The sequence below is a fragment of the Eulemur rufifrons genome, chromosome 11 (assembly GCF_041146395.1).
Source record: "Eulemur rufifrons isolate Redbay chromosome 11, OSU_ERuf_1, whole genome shotgun sequence".
NCBI lineage: Eukaryota > Metazoa > Chordata > Mammalia > Primates > Lemuridae > Eulemur > Eulemur rufifrons.
In genome coordinates, this window is record NC_090993.1 from 4543343 (window position 1) to 4562329 (window position 18987).

At 37.1% G+C, this 18987-nt stretch overlaps 1 protein-coding gene and 1 pseudogene across 1 annotated transcript in view; one reads left to right on the plus strand and one right to left on the minus strand.

Moving 5' to 3' along the window:
* Positions 1-18987, minus strand: part of CATSPERE (catsper channel auxiliary subunit epsilon) — a 59428-nt gene that overhangs the window by 31854 nt on the left and 8587 nt on the right. The window contains exons 6-11 of the mRNA XM_069484640.1: positions 17870-17894; positions 15072-15149; positions 12172-12278; positions 9279-9771; positions 6103-6580; positions 1458-1900 (exon numbers count right to left, since the gene is read on the minus strand). Of these exons, the coding sequence (XP_069340741.1) occupies positions 1458-1900; positions 6103-6580; positions 9279-9771; positions 12172-12278; positions 15072-15149; positions 17870-17894 (1624 nt within the window). The remainder of the gene's footprint in view (positions 1-1457; positions 1901-6102; positions 6581-9278; positions 9772-12171; positions 12279-15071; positions 15150-17869; positions 17895-18987) is intronic.
* LOC138393352 (large ribosomal subunit protein uL11 pseudogene) lies at positions 1998-4676 on the plus strand (annotated as a pseudogene).

An 18987-nucleotide genomic window follows, 5' to 3' on the forward strand; every position in this document is an offset into this window, starting at 1 on the left:
AGAGATGTTAAATGTAAAAAAAAGTGCCTTAGGGTTGATGAAATATGGTGGTGGTAGTGGTAGTAGCAACAGGGGCAACAGTGGTGGTAGCTGCAGTCATGATACACATACTGTATGTGCCAGGTGCCTTCCTAGGTCCTTTATGTATATTAACTCGTTTAATCCTCATAAAAACCTATTATGCCCAATTTACAGATGAGAAAATTAAGGCACAGAGAGATTTAAAAATTTGCTCAATGTCATCAGGTAATAAATGATAGAGCCAGCATTTTATTAAAAATGCAAATTTTGATGTTTCATAGTCATTGGTCGTTTACGTATTTTGATGGGTAACTAGTGTTTTGAGGGGGGAAGTTGCAAATGGACAAATATACAGTTGACCCTTGAATAATACTAGTTTGAACCCCAGTGGTCCACTTACACGTGGATGTTTTTTCAATAAATATATCAGAAAGGTTTTTTTTGAGATTTTCAAAAATTTGAAAAAAAAAAAAACAAAACCTCACAAACCGTGTAGCCTAGAAATATTGAAAAAAAAATTAAGGAAAAGGTACGTTATAAATGCATAAAGAGACTCTGCCACGTGAAGAAGCCAGGTCTGGAGGATAAGAGGACGCATGGAGCAGAGACAAGCATTCTGTCTGCGGCCCCTCGGACTAATGAGGCTATCTTAGACCATCAGTTGCAGAAGAATGGCCAGATCACCACAGCCACATCAATGAATCCAGATGGAACCAGCAGAACTGCCCAGCTACTCAGGGCCCAAATTGTTGCCCCATAGAATTGGTCGTTGTGTAAAGGAATTAGGTTTTGAGGTAGTTTATTATACAAGAGATGACAGAAGTCTACAGAAAAGCCATGCATTAAAAAAAAAAAAAAATAGGAAATGAACAATGCAATTGACAATCAAGGAGTTTTGAAGGAATGTGTTTTTAGGTGGCAAAGTAGCCTTGGATATCAAAAGCAAAAATTGTGACTTGAGAATTAATGGCTTATTACATTATTATTTATTAAAAACTCATAGGTGCCGGGCAGGGTGGCTCACGCCTGTAATCCTAGCACTCTGGGAGCCTGAGGTGGGAGGATTGCTTGAGCTCAGGAGTTCGAGACCAGCCTGAGCAAGAGTGAGACACCTGTCTCTACTGAAAATAGAAAAATTAGCCGGGCACGGTGGCACATGCCTGTAGTCCCAGCTACTTGGAAGGCTGAGGCAGGAGGATCGCTTGAGCCCAGGAGTTTGAGGTTGCTGTGAGATAGGCTGATGCCACGGCACTCTAGCCTGGGCAACAGAGTGAAATTTATTTAAAATTAAAATTTTATTTAAAAATAAAAATAAAAGCATAGTCCTCAATATTTCCCCAGCTGAACCTAGAAGGGAAATCAAATCCACTTATTAAAAATGTTTATATTATACTTTTATATTGATTAAAATTAAAGAAATTAAAATATCAAATTACCAGAGTTTTAGTGCAGTGTCCAAAGGCAATTTCATAGTGAGTGTATTGGCTTATTTGCAATACTTCTGGGCCATAGAGTTCCACAATAGTGTACAGACCAGTATTTTCTGGATAAACTAATTGACTCCACAGATTCAGCATATCTCCCTTGTCCAAAAAGTAAAAAATGCGACCAATATCATTATTAAATGCAGTGAATGGGCATTTGTCTTTTGTCTTGAACGCTATACTATGTGCTTCCAGCTTTAAGGGATATTCCTGTGCATGTATTGTGCCATTGTCGAAAGCATACAGGAGATATATATGACCAGATGTATTTAAGAGAAAGGTGGATCTTATCATGCTGTTTACCCACACGTGCAGCTTGACTGCATCTGTAATACTAGTCTTGAAATAAAATATTATATTATTTTCCATTTTCACCACGATATTTCCAAAATAATCTGGAAAAAAAGAGAGAAAAGTTTGGGTGATTCTAACCAACCATAAACCACGCTGTTTTATTTAAGTGTACTTTTAACCAAAAGAATTTCTTTTATAATGAAGTAAGTACTTATGTACTTTGAGAAAATTAGAGTGTGCAGGCACGAACCTTCACACTAAATTGGAGAACTTCTCACGTCAGTGCAGAGTATTATTTTCTTAATGAATGCATTTTCTCCTTATACTTACTATATCACTTTTACATATCACATCATTTACACAGAGAAAAGAGCTAGAATAAGTGTATTAAGTAATACTGAGGATGAGCATGGCGGGAATGGTATTATTAGAAAGTGTTGGTTATGGACTAAATTGGGTCCCTCTCAAATTTTTATGTTGAAACCCTAATCCCCAGTGACCACATTTGGAGATAGGGACTTTAAGGAGGCAATTAAGGTTAAATGAGATTGTAAGCAGGGGGTCCTAATCCAACAGGACCGGTGTCCTTACAAGAAGAGGAAGAAACACCGGAATAGAGGCCTCACCCCAGAAACCAATCCTGACGGGACCTTAACCTTGGACTTCTAGCCCTCAGAAATGTGAGAAAATAAATTTCTGTTGTTTAAGTCACCCCAGTCTGGTATTTTGGCATGGCAGCCCTAGCAGACTGACACGATTGGGATGAAGAAATAGGGGTGACGGGGGCAGGAATGGTGTGAAGCACAGCCTACCTCTGCAGCTTCACTCAGAGCAGACAAGCAATTTTCTCCACCTGATAATTCTGCCTTAAGTCTTAGTGGCTCATAGAGGGCAACTCTCTGAACCTCTTTGGCTTTGTAAAACGACCAGTTGGACTAACTGACTTCATAGCTTCCTTTCAAGCTATGACATTCTCTGTGTACAGCCTAGGGGTACACCCTCTGTAATTTTCAAAAGACAACACTCAGAGAGGACTGGCGGAAAGGAGGAAGGTGAATTCATAGAGTCAGGGAGGTTGAGGTTGTGTGGTGCTCACACATCTTACATGTGGAATCTGAATAAATCAGCAGCCTCTTTACAAGTTACCACAAATTATATTCTACTCAAATCTAACCTAATCAGAAATATGTGCAAGTGGATTGCAAGGTGGAAAGGGAGAAACATGTGGGTGGAGGACATAATAAAATATATCTCTATGTTGAATGAAAGAGTGATTGCAGGATAGATACAGTGTAATGATAATATAAAATGTAAAACCTCATGAAACAAAACAATATATTGTTTCTGGATTATATATAATGTCCAAATTGCTTCACGATGTGATCTCTCTTTTCCTTACCAAGGTTTACTTCTCACCACATTTTGCCTTACACTCCATTATCTGGTCATACTGACCTAATTTCGGTTCCCTAACCTTGCCATGTGCTTGCTCACCTCCAGATCTTTGCACATGCTGTATTCTCAACTTGGAATGCTACCTCAATCTCCTATCCTAACCAGTGAAATCATTTTTCTAATATACAGACTCTACCCCTGGTTTTCAGTTGAGAAGTAATTTCCTCCACCTTCTATTTTTCAGAGCCCAATAAATCTGGATTTGATGCTCCTTATATATATACTTACATGGCACCTTCTCTTTTGCTGATCACATCGCTGGTTAAAAACATTATTAAATGACCTTTGGATTAAATATGAAGATTAGATGAAAATTAAGAATGATTTAAGGCCGGGTGTGGTGGCTCACGCCTGTAATCCTAGCACTTTGGGAGGCCGAGGCGGGTGGATCGCTCAAGGTCAGGAGTTCGAGACCAGCCTGAGCAAGAGCGAGACCCCGTCTCTACTAAAAATAGAAAGAAATTATATGGACAACTAAAAATATATATATAGAAAAATTAGCCGGGCATAGTGGCGCATGCCTGTAGTCCCAGCTACTCGGGAGGCTGAGGCAGGAGGATCGCTTGAGCCCAGGAGTTTGAGGTTGCTGTGAGCTAGGCTGACGCCACGGCACTCACTCTAGCCTGGGCAACAAAGTGAGACTCTGTCTCAAAAAAAAAAAAAAAAAAAAAAGAATGATTTAAAAGATAATGACAATAAGATCACCGTATGTAAAATTTCACGGGATGCAGCTAAAGACATACAGAGAAGGTAGGTCAAGGTGCAACTTTCTTCGGTCGCCCCAAATCCGGGTTCATCCGACACCAGCTGCCTAAGTTCGACCCCAACGAGATCATAGTCGTTTACCTGAGGTGCACCGGTGGCGAAGTTGGTGCCATGCTGGCTCTGGCCCCCAAGATTAGCCCCCTGGGTCTGTCTCCAAAAAAGGTTGGTGATGACATTGCCAAGGCAACCGGTGACTGGAAGGGTCTGAGGATTACAGTGAAACTAACTATTCAGAACAGACAGGCCCAGATCGAAGTGGAACCTTCTGCCCCTGCCCTGATCATCAAAGCCCTCAAGGAACCACCAAGAGACAGAAAGAAACAGAAAAACATTAAACAGAACAGAAATATCACTTTTGATGAGATTGTCGACATTGCCAGACAGATGTGGCACCAATCTTTAGCCAGAGAACTCTCTGGAACCAGTAAAGAGATTGTGGGGGCTGCCCAGTCTGTGGGCTGCAATGTTGATGGCCGCCACCCACATGACATCATAATCAACAGTGGTGCAGTGGAATGCCCAGCTATTAAAAAGTACAAAGGAAAATATTTCAAAAAAGGATCATTTAACACCCCCCCAAAAAAAGACGTACAGAGAAAAGTTCATAGCCTTATGCTTGTTGATAGCGTTAAATGCTTAGAAAACAAGAAAGACTGAAAATAAATGAACGAATCATTTAACTTAAGGAGCAGGCAGCAGACCGCTAAAGTTAGAAAAAGAAAGCAGAAGTGAAGAATCAACAATGACAAAAGCAGAAATTAAGGAATTAAATAAAAAGTAGAGTTGATAAATAAAATGAAGATAGCTTTTTAAAAGGAAAACAAAAACAAAAACCCCTAAAAATAATAAACAATCTCTTGCAAGCCAAACTAACAATGGGGTGGGGCACAAACAATATTATAAATGAGAAACGGGATATAATTACCGGCACATAAGAAATCTAAGAGTTAACAAGGGAAATTTTGGCCAATAAATTAGAAAATCTAGATAAATGATTTCCTAGGAAAATACAAATTTCTAAAATGGACTCAAGAGGGAATGAATAATAAAATCAAGAATAACTACTATTAATTGAAGGTTTACCACCTGTCAAGCATTGTTTCAGTTTTTTACATACAATCCCTTACCTACTCAACATGCCAGTCCTGTATTGGAGATTAGAAAACAGAAGCTCGGAGAGATCAAATGACTTGTTCGCAGATTTCAACACAAACCTATCTAAATCTGCTATGGGTTGAACTCTATGTCCCCTCCAAAAGATGTGTTGCAGTTCTAACCCCCAGGACTACCTCAGAATGTGGTCTTATTTAGAAACAGGATCATTATAGATGCAGCTAGTTAAGATGAAGTCACATTGGAGGAGGAAGGACCTCTAATCCAGTATGACTGTTGTCCTTATAACAAGATGGTCATGTGATGACAGAGACGCAGGGAGAAAGCTGTGATGACAAGGCAGAGATTGGAATGGTGCAGCTGCAAGCCAGGAATGGCAAGGATTTGCCAGCAAGTCACCAAAAACTGGGAAGAACCAAAGGAAGATTCCCCTACAGGTTTCTGAGGGAATAAGGCCCTGTAAACACCGTGGTCTCTGACTTCTAGCCTCCAGAACTGTGAAACAATAAATTTCTGTTGTTTTAAGCCACCTGGTTTGCGGTATTTTGTTATGGGAACCCCGGGAAACGAATACAATAACACAGCAATAACATCAGCACCTGGCTGATGTACGTATAAGTTGGTTAGTTAGAATCTGCTGATTGACCAAAGTGAACCACCAAAAAAAAAAAAAAAAAAAGAAAAAGAAAAGAAAAAGAACTTGAGTTTGTGAGATCATAGTTAACATCAGTTGAATTTAAAATCTATTCATTTTTTCTCAGCTTTAACTGTTGGCAAAAGTAAGCAAAAAAATTATAAAAAAGAATAATAAAAATAAAATCTATTCATTTTTCGGTGGTTAAAAAGTAGACCTTTAACAAACAAAAGCACCATATATTGGTGCATTAAGAATTGTTGCATCATTTTAAGGAAGATGTCTGCAATAAAATCTAGAATAACTGTAGCAGAATGAGAATTGAGAATGCCTTACCTACAAAAACTTCATGAATAACACTCTCATTTGATAACACTGATAGATTTCCATTTTCTGTAGGTGTCTGTAAGACCCCAGTAAGAGTGAAATTATGATAACAATAGTAGATCCTATGCTTGTCATACAGTACCAATTCCGGTGTTGCGGAAAATAGAAAACGTGGAACTAAAAAACTATCAATAGGGACATCTAACTTAAAGTCTTGGAACACCCACTGTTTTGTATCTTCATTGTATGTCACTATAAAAATATTTTTGGTGACAGTACACGTAACGCAGTAATTTAATAACACGGCAAGTTCCAGAGGGTGTCCCGTGTACTCCATATTGTGTACAGTCAGAGTAGCAGATGGTGATAGCTTTAGAAGTATTTTCAGTTCTGCAGTAGTTATTATTCTGACAAATTCAAGAGGAGTATATCCAAGGTAAACTTCGTTTTCTGTCCAGATTACCATGGTGCTTCTTCTTCCTTTATTCTGTGACAAAATTGAAAACAATTAGAAACATTTTTGATTTTAGAGACAAGTCTAACAACTCCTGTCTTCTAATTTGGCATCTGTAAAAATAAAAGGTAGTAACTACTAAGATTCATTTATTTCAGTATATTTTTGCATAAATTCTTCAGGCATAGAAATAGAGTAAATAGAAATATATCATATTACATGTAATCATAAAAATAAATTATGCCAATAATTTTATTTTCTTTTTGTCTGTCTGTTTTTTGAGATAGGTTCTCACTCTGTTGTCCCAGCTAGAGTGCAGTGGCATGATCAGAGCTCACTGCAACCTCAAACTCCTGGGCTCAAGTGATCCTCCTGCCTCAGCCTCCCAAGTAGCTGAGACTTCAGGCCTGTGGCACCATGCCCAGCTAATTTCTTTCTATTTTCAGTAGAGATGGGGTCTTGCTCTTGCTGAGGCTGATCTGGAACTCCTAAGCTCAAGCGATCCTTCTGCCTCAGCCTCCCAGAGTGCTAGGATCATAGGCCTGAGCCACCACACCCAGCCCTGACAGTTTTCTTTATTGGGAAGTTTTTAATAACAAACGCAATTCCTTTAATTGATATGGATATTCATGTTGTCTATTTCTTCTTGAGTAAGCACACCTTGCCCACTCCGGTTCCTCTCCATGCCCATTCCTCAGTGAAAATGATAGGTAACCAGTAAGACCTCTCATCTTGCATTCCAACATCAAGCAGTCTGGTCTGCTGACCCCACCTGCAGGGCTGTGTGTGGGCCAGGCGGGGTGGGGGACAGAGACCAGCCCTGGCCTATCAAACCCGAGATGGCCTGCTCCATAAAAGGCGCCTGGTGTCTGGATGGGAATGAAAGAGACACCGGGTACTCAAGACCTCAATCCCCAGAATATGACTCCTTGGTATGAAGAGTATTTTGAATTAAAGGCCCTTAGAGATCAACAGGCCTTGGAAGGGGCTTCCCCTCTATCTGCATAAACCAGGCGGACCTCTCAATAAGAACAATTCACTTCCCTTCCCCTCCCTGTTATCTCAATATATTGCAGGAAAGAAGATCAAGAATGCGACCAGAACTGGTCCAAATCATTTTAAGTCTCTCAGGTGAATTTACAAGTCCATCTGTTTCCCCCCATCCATTCATTCTCCCAAGTATCTATTCATTCTCCCTAGCAATCAGTTATTGTCCCTAAACAGAATTACCTATATTCCTCATCTCCTCCTCCCCTTAAAAGGAGGGTAACTAAATTTCTGGACCCCACTGGGATAGGGGGTAATCACTCTATGACTCTCCCTGTGTGCATGGTAAATAAACTTCTTTCTCTTATTAATCTGCCTCAATTGTGCATTGATCTTTCAGTGAACTTTTGGCGGGAAAGGGGAAGATTCCCCTCACCTTCACAGTACCAAAGAGAAATGCATACAGCTCAGATTCATCACAAAGCAAAAGTCTGTGCAATGACCATACAGATTAAAATATAGAATATTGCCAAAACTTCCAAATTACTACTCCTGCCCTCTCCCAATCACTACCTTTTCTTTCTAGGATAACCACTATGCTAAATTTTATAGTAAAAACTTCCTTGCTTTTAGTTTTACTATCTCTTGCCATTTGATAGACTATGTTTTTCCTTATTTCTGTTTTCTGTTTCATTTACTTAAATCTATTAAACACATTTTATGTTCTGTCAATTCCAATACCTGATGTCTTTACGGGAATGATTCTGCTCTTTGTTATTTCTGCCGACTCCCATGGTACCTTGTTTCTTTGCATGTTTTACCATTTTTGAATGTGGCTTCAATATTGTGGGAACATTCTTTATAGAAATTTTTCAAAGCATGACTTGAAGATTTATTTTTCCAGACAGGATTTGTGTTTTCTTCTTGCTTGATGCTTGGCTTAATGTTTTTTTTTAACCATGTACGTACTGTGAATTTGGGCTCCAAAATGCATGCATATGAGTTGGCATCTCCTCATGAATTCTAAACAGAAACTTTTCCCCCTCCTAAGAATTAAATTTGAGATAGACTTAATTGTGTTGGAAACTCTTTGAAGGCCCTTGCTGTATGCAAAAAATTATCATCAGATGCCCTACTTTGCTCAGGCCCAAGGCGTGGTATCCTGGCACCAGAGGTCTACTTACCTGGAATCAGCATAGGACCTGAAGGTAGCCGAGATTTCGGAGTTTGCCTGTGCCTTTGGACTCGTGCTCAGGATATCTTCCTTTCTTCCACGATTTCCCTTACTTTCCACACACAAGCTCAGAAATGTACTTAAAAGAAGGTTTAACATTTTACACAGCATTTTAGGCGTTTTGTAATAGGAAAGATTCCAGACATCTTACCACCACATTTGTTGGACGTGGGAGATTTAATCCATTTTTGAGAGCTTCTGGAGTCTTTGGGGAAAGTAATTTTTGGGGGGCCTTTTGGCCATATGAAGGTAAAACAAAGCTTCCTTAATATGACAGAACTGCACGATAACATACAAGATTAATTTTAGTTTTTGTTGTTGGAGGTGCATCTCTACTATAAAGAGGCCTCTGAGAAGCAGGGTCAGAAACATCAAGCTGTTTATAGCCTTAGATAAAATAACTGTGCAAAAGCTACATAGCAGAGTCTCTGATACATTACTGAATAAATGGTATGGTAAATATATATAAATGTGTATGTGTGATATACATATATATAATCTTTTACTAACCTTGAGTAAATATTTGATCCAACACCATTTTCTTGATGTCACGCCCATAATTCCACCATCAGGAATATTTTCATTTCTTCCCAGTCTTTTAAATGCATGAAAAGTTTTTACGTAAAGAATGCCATTTATTACAAAATATATTCCATCATACAACAGGGTCACACGAGTCACACTCTGTCTTTCATCGTCACTCAGAACGTTTGGAGGCACTCGGATTCTAGTCCAGGTACGGAAGGAATCATTTGTTTGATAGGTCTCCGTATCAGATACTACAACAGCTAGTGAAGCAAGACAAGGGTTCCAGGAAGATATTAACTGACTACCAGTTTGTGAAGAGAGGGGTAAAAAACCAGGAAACTCAGGCGTGGTCAACAAAGGAGTAGTCAGCAGGAAAAAAGTATCTGAAATAAAGCAATCTTGAAAAGTCACTTTATTTCCTCTAATCTCCTTTAGCACATCATCTATTGTCACTGGTACCGTGATACGCCAGGTCCTATGCAGAGGAAAAAAAAAAAAAAAGAATAAAATGATCTCTCCCTCCTCTGATCCGTCTTGCACAGTATTGACACTTACCATCTTAAAAAAATTTTTTTAATCAACATAAACCTGGGTAAAACAAATAAAATAATACTATAATGCTACCGCTGCCAGATCTTGACTCTTACAGCTTTCTTCTGCAATATCTCCACATTTTCAAATAAATACTCTTTTTTCCCTCTTTTTTTTTGTGTACCAATCACACAGAATCAAATACTCTCATACTGCTCTTTCTTAACATAGAATTTTTATACATCATCTATAGCCTTCTCACATGGCAGATGAAGCTGTATCTCTCATATATCATGCCTACCCATACATTTTCTTCCCATCTCTCAAATTAATTATATTAACTTTTTAGTTAAATCAACGGAGTGTTTATATTGTTACAACCACGTTAAATATTGCTTACTGCTGAGCCAGTTCTACTATGATTATTTTTTCTTTTTTAAATTTTTCCTGGAGTTAATAATTATTTCATTAAAAATTTTTAGTTTTCTAATAGGTAGTTAAAATAGTGTTTCTACTATTTCCCCTGTGATGAACAGAGAGGTAATCTAGTACTTGTTTCATTACTCTCTGGGTCTAAGCCACCATTTACTGATCTTTCTTGTTTTGCTAAAGCATGTTCTTCAGTACCTTCCTGTGAAAGGGTGTATGAACATACATTTTTTTGGAGACCCTGAATATCTGAAAATATCTTTATTTCACACACCTGATGGAGAGTAGGTTAGGGATGTAACAGAGGGAATGGCCTGGAAAAAAAATGGCAAAAATATTTTCTGTCTCTTTAAAACATCCTCCACTCCTTGTTGAGAACTAAAGCCTGTGTCCCTGCCTCACACCAGTGGTTGGGAGGGGCAGGATAAATCTTTGTTTATTTGTGTGACAGGAGATGGCCTAGCAGGACCTGGTTAAGGGAGGTCCTGGGTGGAGGTCACGAGATTGTCTTCAGTGGAGATGGGATGATCAGAATTATCAACTGTAGTTAAACAGTAATTGCCTAAGAAGCTGAGAACCCATCCTTTAAAAGGTCTGTATTTCTGCAAATGTGGTGGTGGGTTAAGTCAAGAAATAAATGTTTATAAAGCCAAAATTGTAAGGGGCACCTCCTACCACCATGTAGTTCAAAAATAATCACCAATATGGTGGCTCCTGAGTGCTTTTATACTGCATGGTTTATTGTTGTGCATTTGTATGATTATTGTATACTTTACAGATTTTATTTTATAATAACTTGTATTCATTCATTCATTTTCAACCGCACTTATTCCAGTTCAGTGTTGCAGGTGACTGGAGCAGCAGCTGAGGGCTCAAGACAGGAACTAACCCTGGAGACACCACTCCATGGCAGGGAGTACTCACACTGGGGGAGGGACCATGCGGACATGGCAATGAGCCTCACACACACAGCTTTGGGATGTGGGAGGAAACTGGAATACCCAGAGAAAACCCACACAGACGTGAGGAGAATAGGCAAACTCCATACCGACAGTGCCCTTGGATGAAAATCGGTTTTTTCCTCCTCAATATTATAAAGAAACAACATTATTTGTATGTCACCTTCTCTGCTTGGAATACTTCCCCAATTGGCAAACTTTTATTTCTTTTCAATAATGCAGATATCACCTCGTTAGGAAAGTCCTCCCTGATGCCCTCTCCTCTAAACCAGAGTTTAGAGGTGCGCACTCTTTGAGTTCCACCAAACCTTGGGCTCACCTTTATTTGTTTGCTTTTCTCTCTCAACTACTGTAAGGTCACTGAACACAGAACTTTGTCTTTAGCTGTAAGCACCTTACCCTTTGCCTTACTGCTCAACAGACTAAGAAAAGCTGGCTACCCACCTTGTGATAACCTACCAATTTTAACAGTCACAGATGTTACTTCTCAGGTAGAATTTGTGGTGCGTGTGTGTGTGTGTGTGTGTGTGTGTGTGTATGTGTAGGTAGAATTTGTGGTGCGTGTGTGTGTGTGTGTGCGCGCGCGCGCGCGCGCTGTTTTGGCAGCAATTGAGACATCCGTCACACCATGTGGCTCACTATTACGAACCAGCAGGAAACGTTCTGAGATATTGACAGGATTGCCACCGTTCAAATGAAACTCTTGGACTGAAGTTTAGGTATTAACACAAACTGTAAAACTATAATCCAAGAGTGTGATTGCCATTTTCCTGAATTGGTAATTAATTGTGATTATCACAATTTTTTTGTATGTCATAAAAGAAGGCACTTGTAAATTACATATAAGCTATATTCCATAAAATTACATAAGGGTTTTTAAATCTCTTTTAAGTTGCTGATTTATTTTTTTGAATTTGAAATCTGAATTTTATATTTGAAATTTAAAAATTAAATACCCATCATTCATGTTCCTATCTGGGAAATAAACTTTTTTCCTCAAAATTGTATATATTGTAGGCTCCTGTCCCAACGTAGCCAACTGTGTGGAGAGTACCATGGAATTCTGTAAAAACAAAATAAAATTTTTCTTTTAACTCTTTCCATAGCCAAAGTATTCTGAAATTACATCATGTGTTATTTTAGTTACTATATTTTCGTATTTGTAAATTTACCACATTTTCAAGATTCAGCTTTGTTTTTACTACCATACAGCCTCCTCTCCATTAGAATTTTATGAATTACAAATAAGGCACAATATAGTTTCCAACATGCCAAAAACACCATTCACAATCAGAATCTTGAATGAATGATCTGAAACTATGGGAACCCTTAAATAAATAACCCTAGTTATTTGGGAGGCTGAGGCAGGAGGATAGCTCGAATACAGGAGTTTGAGGTTAGTGAGCTATGGTGTCGCCATTGTACTCTAGCCCAGGCAACAGAGCGAGACCCTGTCTCAAAAATAAATGTAAGATTACATTATGAAAAACCTTATGCCAAAAATTGGAAAATTTACTTAGAATAAACAAATCTCTTTTTTTAAAAACAGTAATATATCACAATGACTTTAGAAAAAAACTAAAAAATCCCAGTGTTATTATCCTTAGAATGGACAAATTTCTAAAAACTTGCCAAAGTAGCTTACCAAACTGACTCAAGTAGAAATGGGAAATCTGCCTAATCCTACAAGCATTAAAAAGTGTAAGAGTCTACGCTGTTGGTAAAGGAAAGACATTAGGAGGTTTTAAGGAAATGATATGGTCATGAAAAAACAGGGAGACATGAAAACGTTCAAAGCTTTAAAATTTGTAAACTTTAACAACCTAAATATTCATCAACAGTAGAATGGATAATTTGTGGTCTACTGAAACAAATGGAATGCCATACAGCAATGAAAACAAACAAATTATAGGTATACACAACACGGATGAAACTTACAAACATAATGGTGACCAAAAAAAAAAAAAAACAAAGCAAAATGTAAACTGTATATAAAACATGATTCTATTTATATAAAGTAAAACAAACAAAAACTCACTAAACTGTATTTGCTTAGGAATGCATGTGGTAAACTAAAAAGAAAAGTAGAGCAATTATTACCACAAAATTCAGAATAACAGTTACCTCTAAGGCAGAGGTAGAAATTATATTCATATAAGCACATATGGGGCTTTCTGTACTATTGTCAGTGTTTTATTTCTTGATAGTGGTTATATATCTATTTACTTTATGATTATTCATTAAACTGTATACTTAGCTTTTATGGTTTTTTCTGTATATTATAATTCACAATTAAAAATGGCAATAAAAGGAAAATAAAGCTCTGAAACTTTTAATATTTTTTAACCAAACTGTACAAAGCCGTTATCCCGTACCCCACCTCTGAGCCTCATCCTACTGCTGGTCCTCTTTTCTTTGGTGTGGACACTGGCAACCGGGTGAGGCTCAGAGAGAGAATGAAATGAAAAGGGAGGACAGGTTGAGGTTCACAGATGGACTAAAATACAGGAATGCGTTAAAGATAAGAGATTATTTGGTGTTCAAAGTCTGGGATGGTTAAGGAAGAGAATGAAGAATGAGGAGTCAGGGATAGAACCAGGGGTTGGGTGTCTGTTACACACATTACTGGACAATTTACATTTTGCCAGAGCTACTTTTTGATGATTGGTCAACACTGAGGCATCAAAATAACTCCCTCAGACTGCTCACATGAAAAAAATCCTGATTTGGTCATGGCAGGCATCTTGGAGGCAGTGATACCTGACTGGAGACCTATAGCACGAGTAGAAGTTACCTAGATGGAGAAAAGCAATGGACAATTGATGCAGAGGGAAGAGCACAGGCAAAGACACAGATAAACGGAACAGCAAGCGTGTGCAGAGGGCAGAGTCCAGTTGCTGGAGGCAAGATACGTGGAGAGCTGAGGCCAGAGAAGGTTGGTAGAGACAAGTATCAAGGGCTTTGTATGCCATGTTACGAGCTGAGGAGTTAAAAGTCTATGCTGTTTGTAATGGGAGCCATAGAAAGGTTTTAAGGAAATTACATGGTCATGGATAAACATGGAGATGGAAAAACAAAAGTATTAGTTATACATGAATTAAATAATGTTCAAATTGCATATTTTCACTTTAAAAGATTAGAAATTAAGTTATAATCATGCTTAAAGTATTTAATTATCATCAATTAATTTTATTCCCTCTAAAGTTGATTGCCACATAAAATAATTAATTGCTTGTCATTCTGATTTATCAGTCCATCTCTTGTGAATCGGATTACCATGAGTCATGATAACATGCTATTAAAAATCAGACAGATCTTGACTCATTAAGATGTCAACAGTCCCGTGAAAAACTAATAGCTAACTGCTCTTTTTAGATTTATCTTTAATATATTTTAATTGTAACAAGATAGAATTTAATTCGTGAAAGATGTAAATTTGTAACAAATAAAAGAAAGGACTTATTTATTCACTGTGTTGCACCTTTAGAAAATTGATTTGTTTCAAGTGATAAAGGAGTCAATCAGGAATTAGACCGATTTTTGAAGGAAGGCTTCAATACAGATGCTCAAAGAACATCTTTAAAGTATTTGAATGCTCAGCCCTCCTTCATAAACAAGGTTCACAGAAAATATAAAATATACTCAATAAGAATTCTAAAGAAAGGTTTATAATTATAGTGATTGAGCACAAGTTCAAAACCATTATAATGGCAAAACCAAAATGGATAACAAAAATGTAGTTAGTTAGCTCTGCGCAGCTTAAAATCCTATCTACTGATGATAAATTATTCACAGTCCTTAAAAAAGAAAGGCAGCATACTATTTTATCTATGACAATAATCATGTTTCCACCTACTCGTGAAGGTTCTTCTGCATTCCTTAGCAACTCATCAGGATTTGCATGTTCTGGATCGAATACCCATATAATGATAACCTATAAAATAAAATATGTTTGCATTTCTTTATATTTTGTACAAATTTCATTTTTAGTTGTGGAAAAACATAATGATAAAAATATTGTTTATTTTAAAATTTTTTATTATCCCATTTTTAAAAATGAAAAGCCATTTTCCGTAAGTGAAACCATTCAAAGACATATGAAGACTTAGTAACATCCCCCTGCACTGCTTAAGTAACTAAAGTTAAAATTTCATATGAATGTTTATATATCTTTCTGTACACACATAAATAGGCACAGCAATGTTTGGAAGTTTGGGGAACTTCCCCTTTGGTCCCAGTAGCTACTGCTATTGTGTTGTGCAAATCTACTATAACTTCATCAATTTTTGTTTGCTTAATTCAACACATCCTTGCTAGAAAAGTAAGCCTTAAAAAAGCCTTGCACTGAAAACACTTATCATACCATGTTGGCACAACTAGAGAATTCTCATACGTTGCTAGTGGGGGTGTAAAATGCTATGAACCTTTTGAAAAACTGTTCCAAGATTTCATTTCTAGGATGTTCAAGAACAGGCAAAACTAATCTTTTATCTCTGAAACAGGGAGCTGTTAGACTAGGAACTTTGTAGAGTGATGGAAATGTTCTGTTTCTTGATCTGTGTGTGGTGGTTATGTAAATGTGCGTGTGTGTGTGTGTGTGTGTGTGTGTGCGCGCGCGCGCGCAAAAAAGAGAGAATTCATCAAACTTTATACTTATGTACTCTTCCATATTAAAAAAAATCCTTGTTTTAGGATCACATTATCTCAGTTTTCCCTTGTACTTCTTCCAGTTTCTGAATTGTTTATTTTTAATAAATACAAACTCATTCTTGTATCTTTCGGCATTTTTATTCTTTATATCATTATATGGCAGCCTTCTTCATCCTATTAAACCTGTTTGCTTCAGACTGTATACTGTCCTTATATATTGTCACACTAGCTTCCTCCCTTCTTCTCGCCCTCTCTCCCTTCCTTTACATTTTCTTGTATGTTTGTAAGAACTCTTTGTTTTGCTGGACTTCAGGTACACAAGTACAGAATCAGAATAATCACAATTCTTGGTTCATGACACATGACCCTCTTTTATGTAATTATTTAAATTTTACACTAAAGTGAAAACCAGGAACTCACTACCCAATGCAAGAAATAAAACCTTACAAGTATCTTTCATTCACCTAGGTAATGTAAATTTACAAGATAATGTGGAATCATTTCTAAAAATGGTTGCAACAATTTACATCCTCACCAGCTCTTTCAAAATAGCTGTGTAGTGTCATCTAGCTTGTGAAAATTTTTATAGCCTTGTTGTCAAAACTGACTTTGTTTATAGTATATTTGCAATATGAAAATTTTTAATTTTTATAGTATCAATTATGACTACATTTTATTTATAGATTCTGGGATTTCCCTTGATTGTATTAATATAAGGTTCTCCCAGCTTCAATATTCTCCGGAAATTTTTTTTCTTTTTACTGTTAAGTCTTGTATGCAATTGGAATTTATTTTTTGTATATGGTGTAAGAGACGATTCCACTTTTATTTTCTTCCAGGAGGATAGCTCATATACCATATTACTCCATATAAATGTTAAGATATTTTTACAAGGCCGGGCGCGGTGGCTCACGCCTGTAATCCTAGCACTCTGGGAGGCCGAGGCGGGTGGATCGCTCGAGGTCAGGAGTTCGAGACCAGCCTGAGCAAGAGCGAGACCCCGTCTCTACTAAAAATAGAAAGAAATTATATGGACAACTAAAACATATATACAAAAAATTAGCCGGGCATGGTGGCGCATGCCTGTAGTCCCAGCTACTCGGGAGGCTGAGGCAGTAGGATCGCTTAAGCCCAGGAGTTTGAGGTTGCTGTGAGCTAGGCTGACGCCACGGCACTCACTCTAGCCCGGGCAACAGAGCGAGACTCTGTCTCAAAAAAAAAAAAAAAAAAAAAAAAAAAAAAAAGACATTAACAATGGTAATAGTAAGCATATATGTCTACTTCCTGATTTTAATTGAATTAGAAATATTTCATAATTTATAATAATTATTGTTAGCTATTTGGGAAATAAATGTTTTTATTAGAATTAAGTAGTTCCTTCTACAATAATTTGACTTAGTCTATTCATTAGGAATGGCTGTGGAAATTTTATTGATATAATTTTTTTATTATGTTGATACAATGGATATTTTTGTCAGTTTTCCTGATATTGAACCAATGTTGCATTTTTGGCAGACTGGTCCTTTTGAATTTTTTCATTTGCTACAGTGATGGATTCCATTTGCTAATATTTTATGTAGAGCTTTGCACCTATATATACAAGTGTATTGGTCTATAATTTTTTCAGCCCTCCCTCCTTTCCTTCCTTCCTGCCTTCCTTCCTTTTTCTTTGCCTATTTGCGGTATTAAAGTTGTGTTGGATTCAGAAAATGAATTGCTGGAACTATCCATCTTTCTTTACGATGGGGGAGGGATATTGCATATGGGGAATAATACATCCTCACACAGATATGAGCTTGGAAAAGGGTGAACATCATGGACCCCCTGAATAGGTCTTATGGAGCCCTAGAGGTCCTCAAAATATACCTTGAGTACCACTATTCCAAGCAAATTTTATTGTAAAGTTAGTTTGAAAAATTCCTTATCTGGTAAATATGGAAGATAAGAAGGGAAAAATATAGTAGCGATATATGAAGGATATACAAAATTTTAAAAATACTTTACGTGGGTTAAATTTTCAAAGAAAGGTCTGTTGGGAAAAAGAGGAAACATATTTCAGTAAACAGTATGTTCAATGTTAGTTGAATATTCTACTTTCAATATACATGTTTCTAAACTTTTGAATATTCTCTTTATATTCCATTACAGATATATAAACAATTAAAGACTAAATGTAAAAAACCCTACATATGTCTATTTATTTATCAATATATGTATTGATTCTCATTTTTCATCACAGAAGGCTGAGTGGCTTGAATGTGCATGCTTCTTTAACCATGCTGCAAATTCACATAATCAAAGTTGAATGATATTATCATTCCACATGAAAAAACCTACATGTTTTAATTTATGTCAAATTCAAATTCATCTTTTAACACTACAAATCTTTCATTCACCATCCCTGAAAGAAACAATATTCATTTGTATGTTTAGTTGTATGTTTTTTAGTAAGTGGTTTTTTCACTTTAAAGTTACTTGTACTTTTTATCATTTATAATCTCTAGGAGTCAATACCTCAGGACTATGCTCTTCCATTTGCTGATTGCTGCACAGTGCCTGGTACATTATCATACACAAAATGAAAATATTTTTTGAATCAGTAAATGAGCATGCAGTGATTTTCCGAAACCATATAGTGAACATAATATATGTTCAATCTGATATGTCAGAAAGCTCCTAAACATAGGTACTATAAATCTTCAAAGGTAAACTGTGCCCAGAGTTCAATGAAGTCCAAGGTCTATCAAAAAGACCCCTGGCTTTAGGGCTGATATGTCCTGCCTTGTGTTATGCTACTTGTCAGCGGCCCAAGAAAGAAAAGAAGTGAGTCAAGAGTGGTATTAGATGAGTAGTGAAGGAAGGAAAGACTTTCAAGAAGAAATGAATGATACTCACTATTAAATGTGGTACAGAAGTCAAGTAGTAAGAGGTCCAAAAAAAAAAAATCCATTAAATTTGGCAATTAACTTCTCCAAATTTTTACCATCCAAGTTCATGTTTTCTCATCTATAAAGAATTACACTTACATGGATATTATGAAAATTGAGAAAGATAATGTACATAAAAATATGAACACATATCAGTACCGCTAACCGACTGTACCACTAGAGCTCCAAAATATG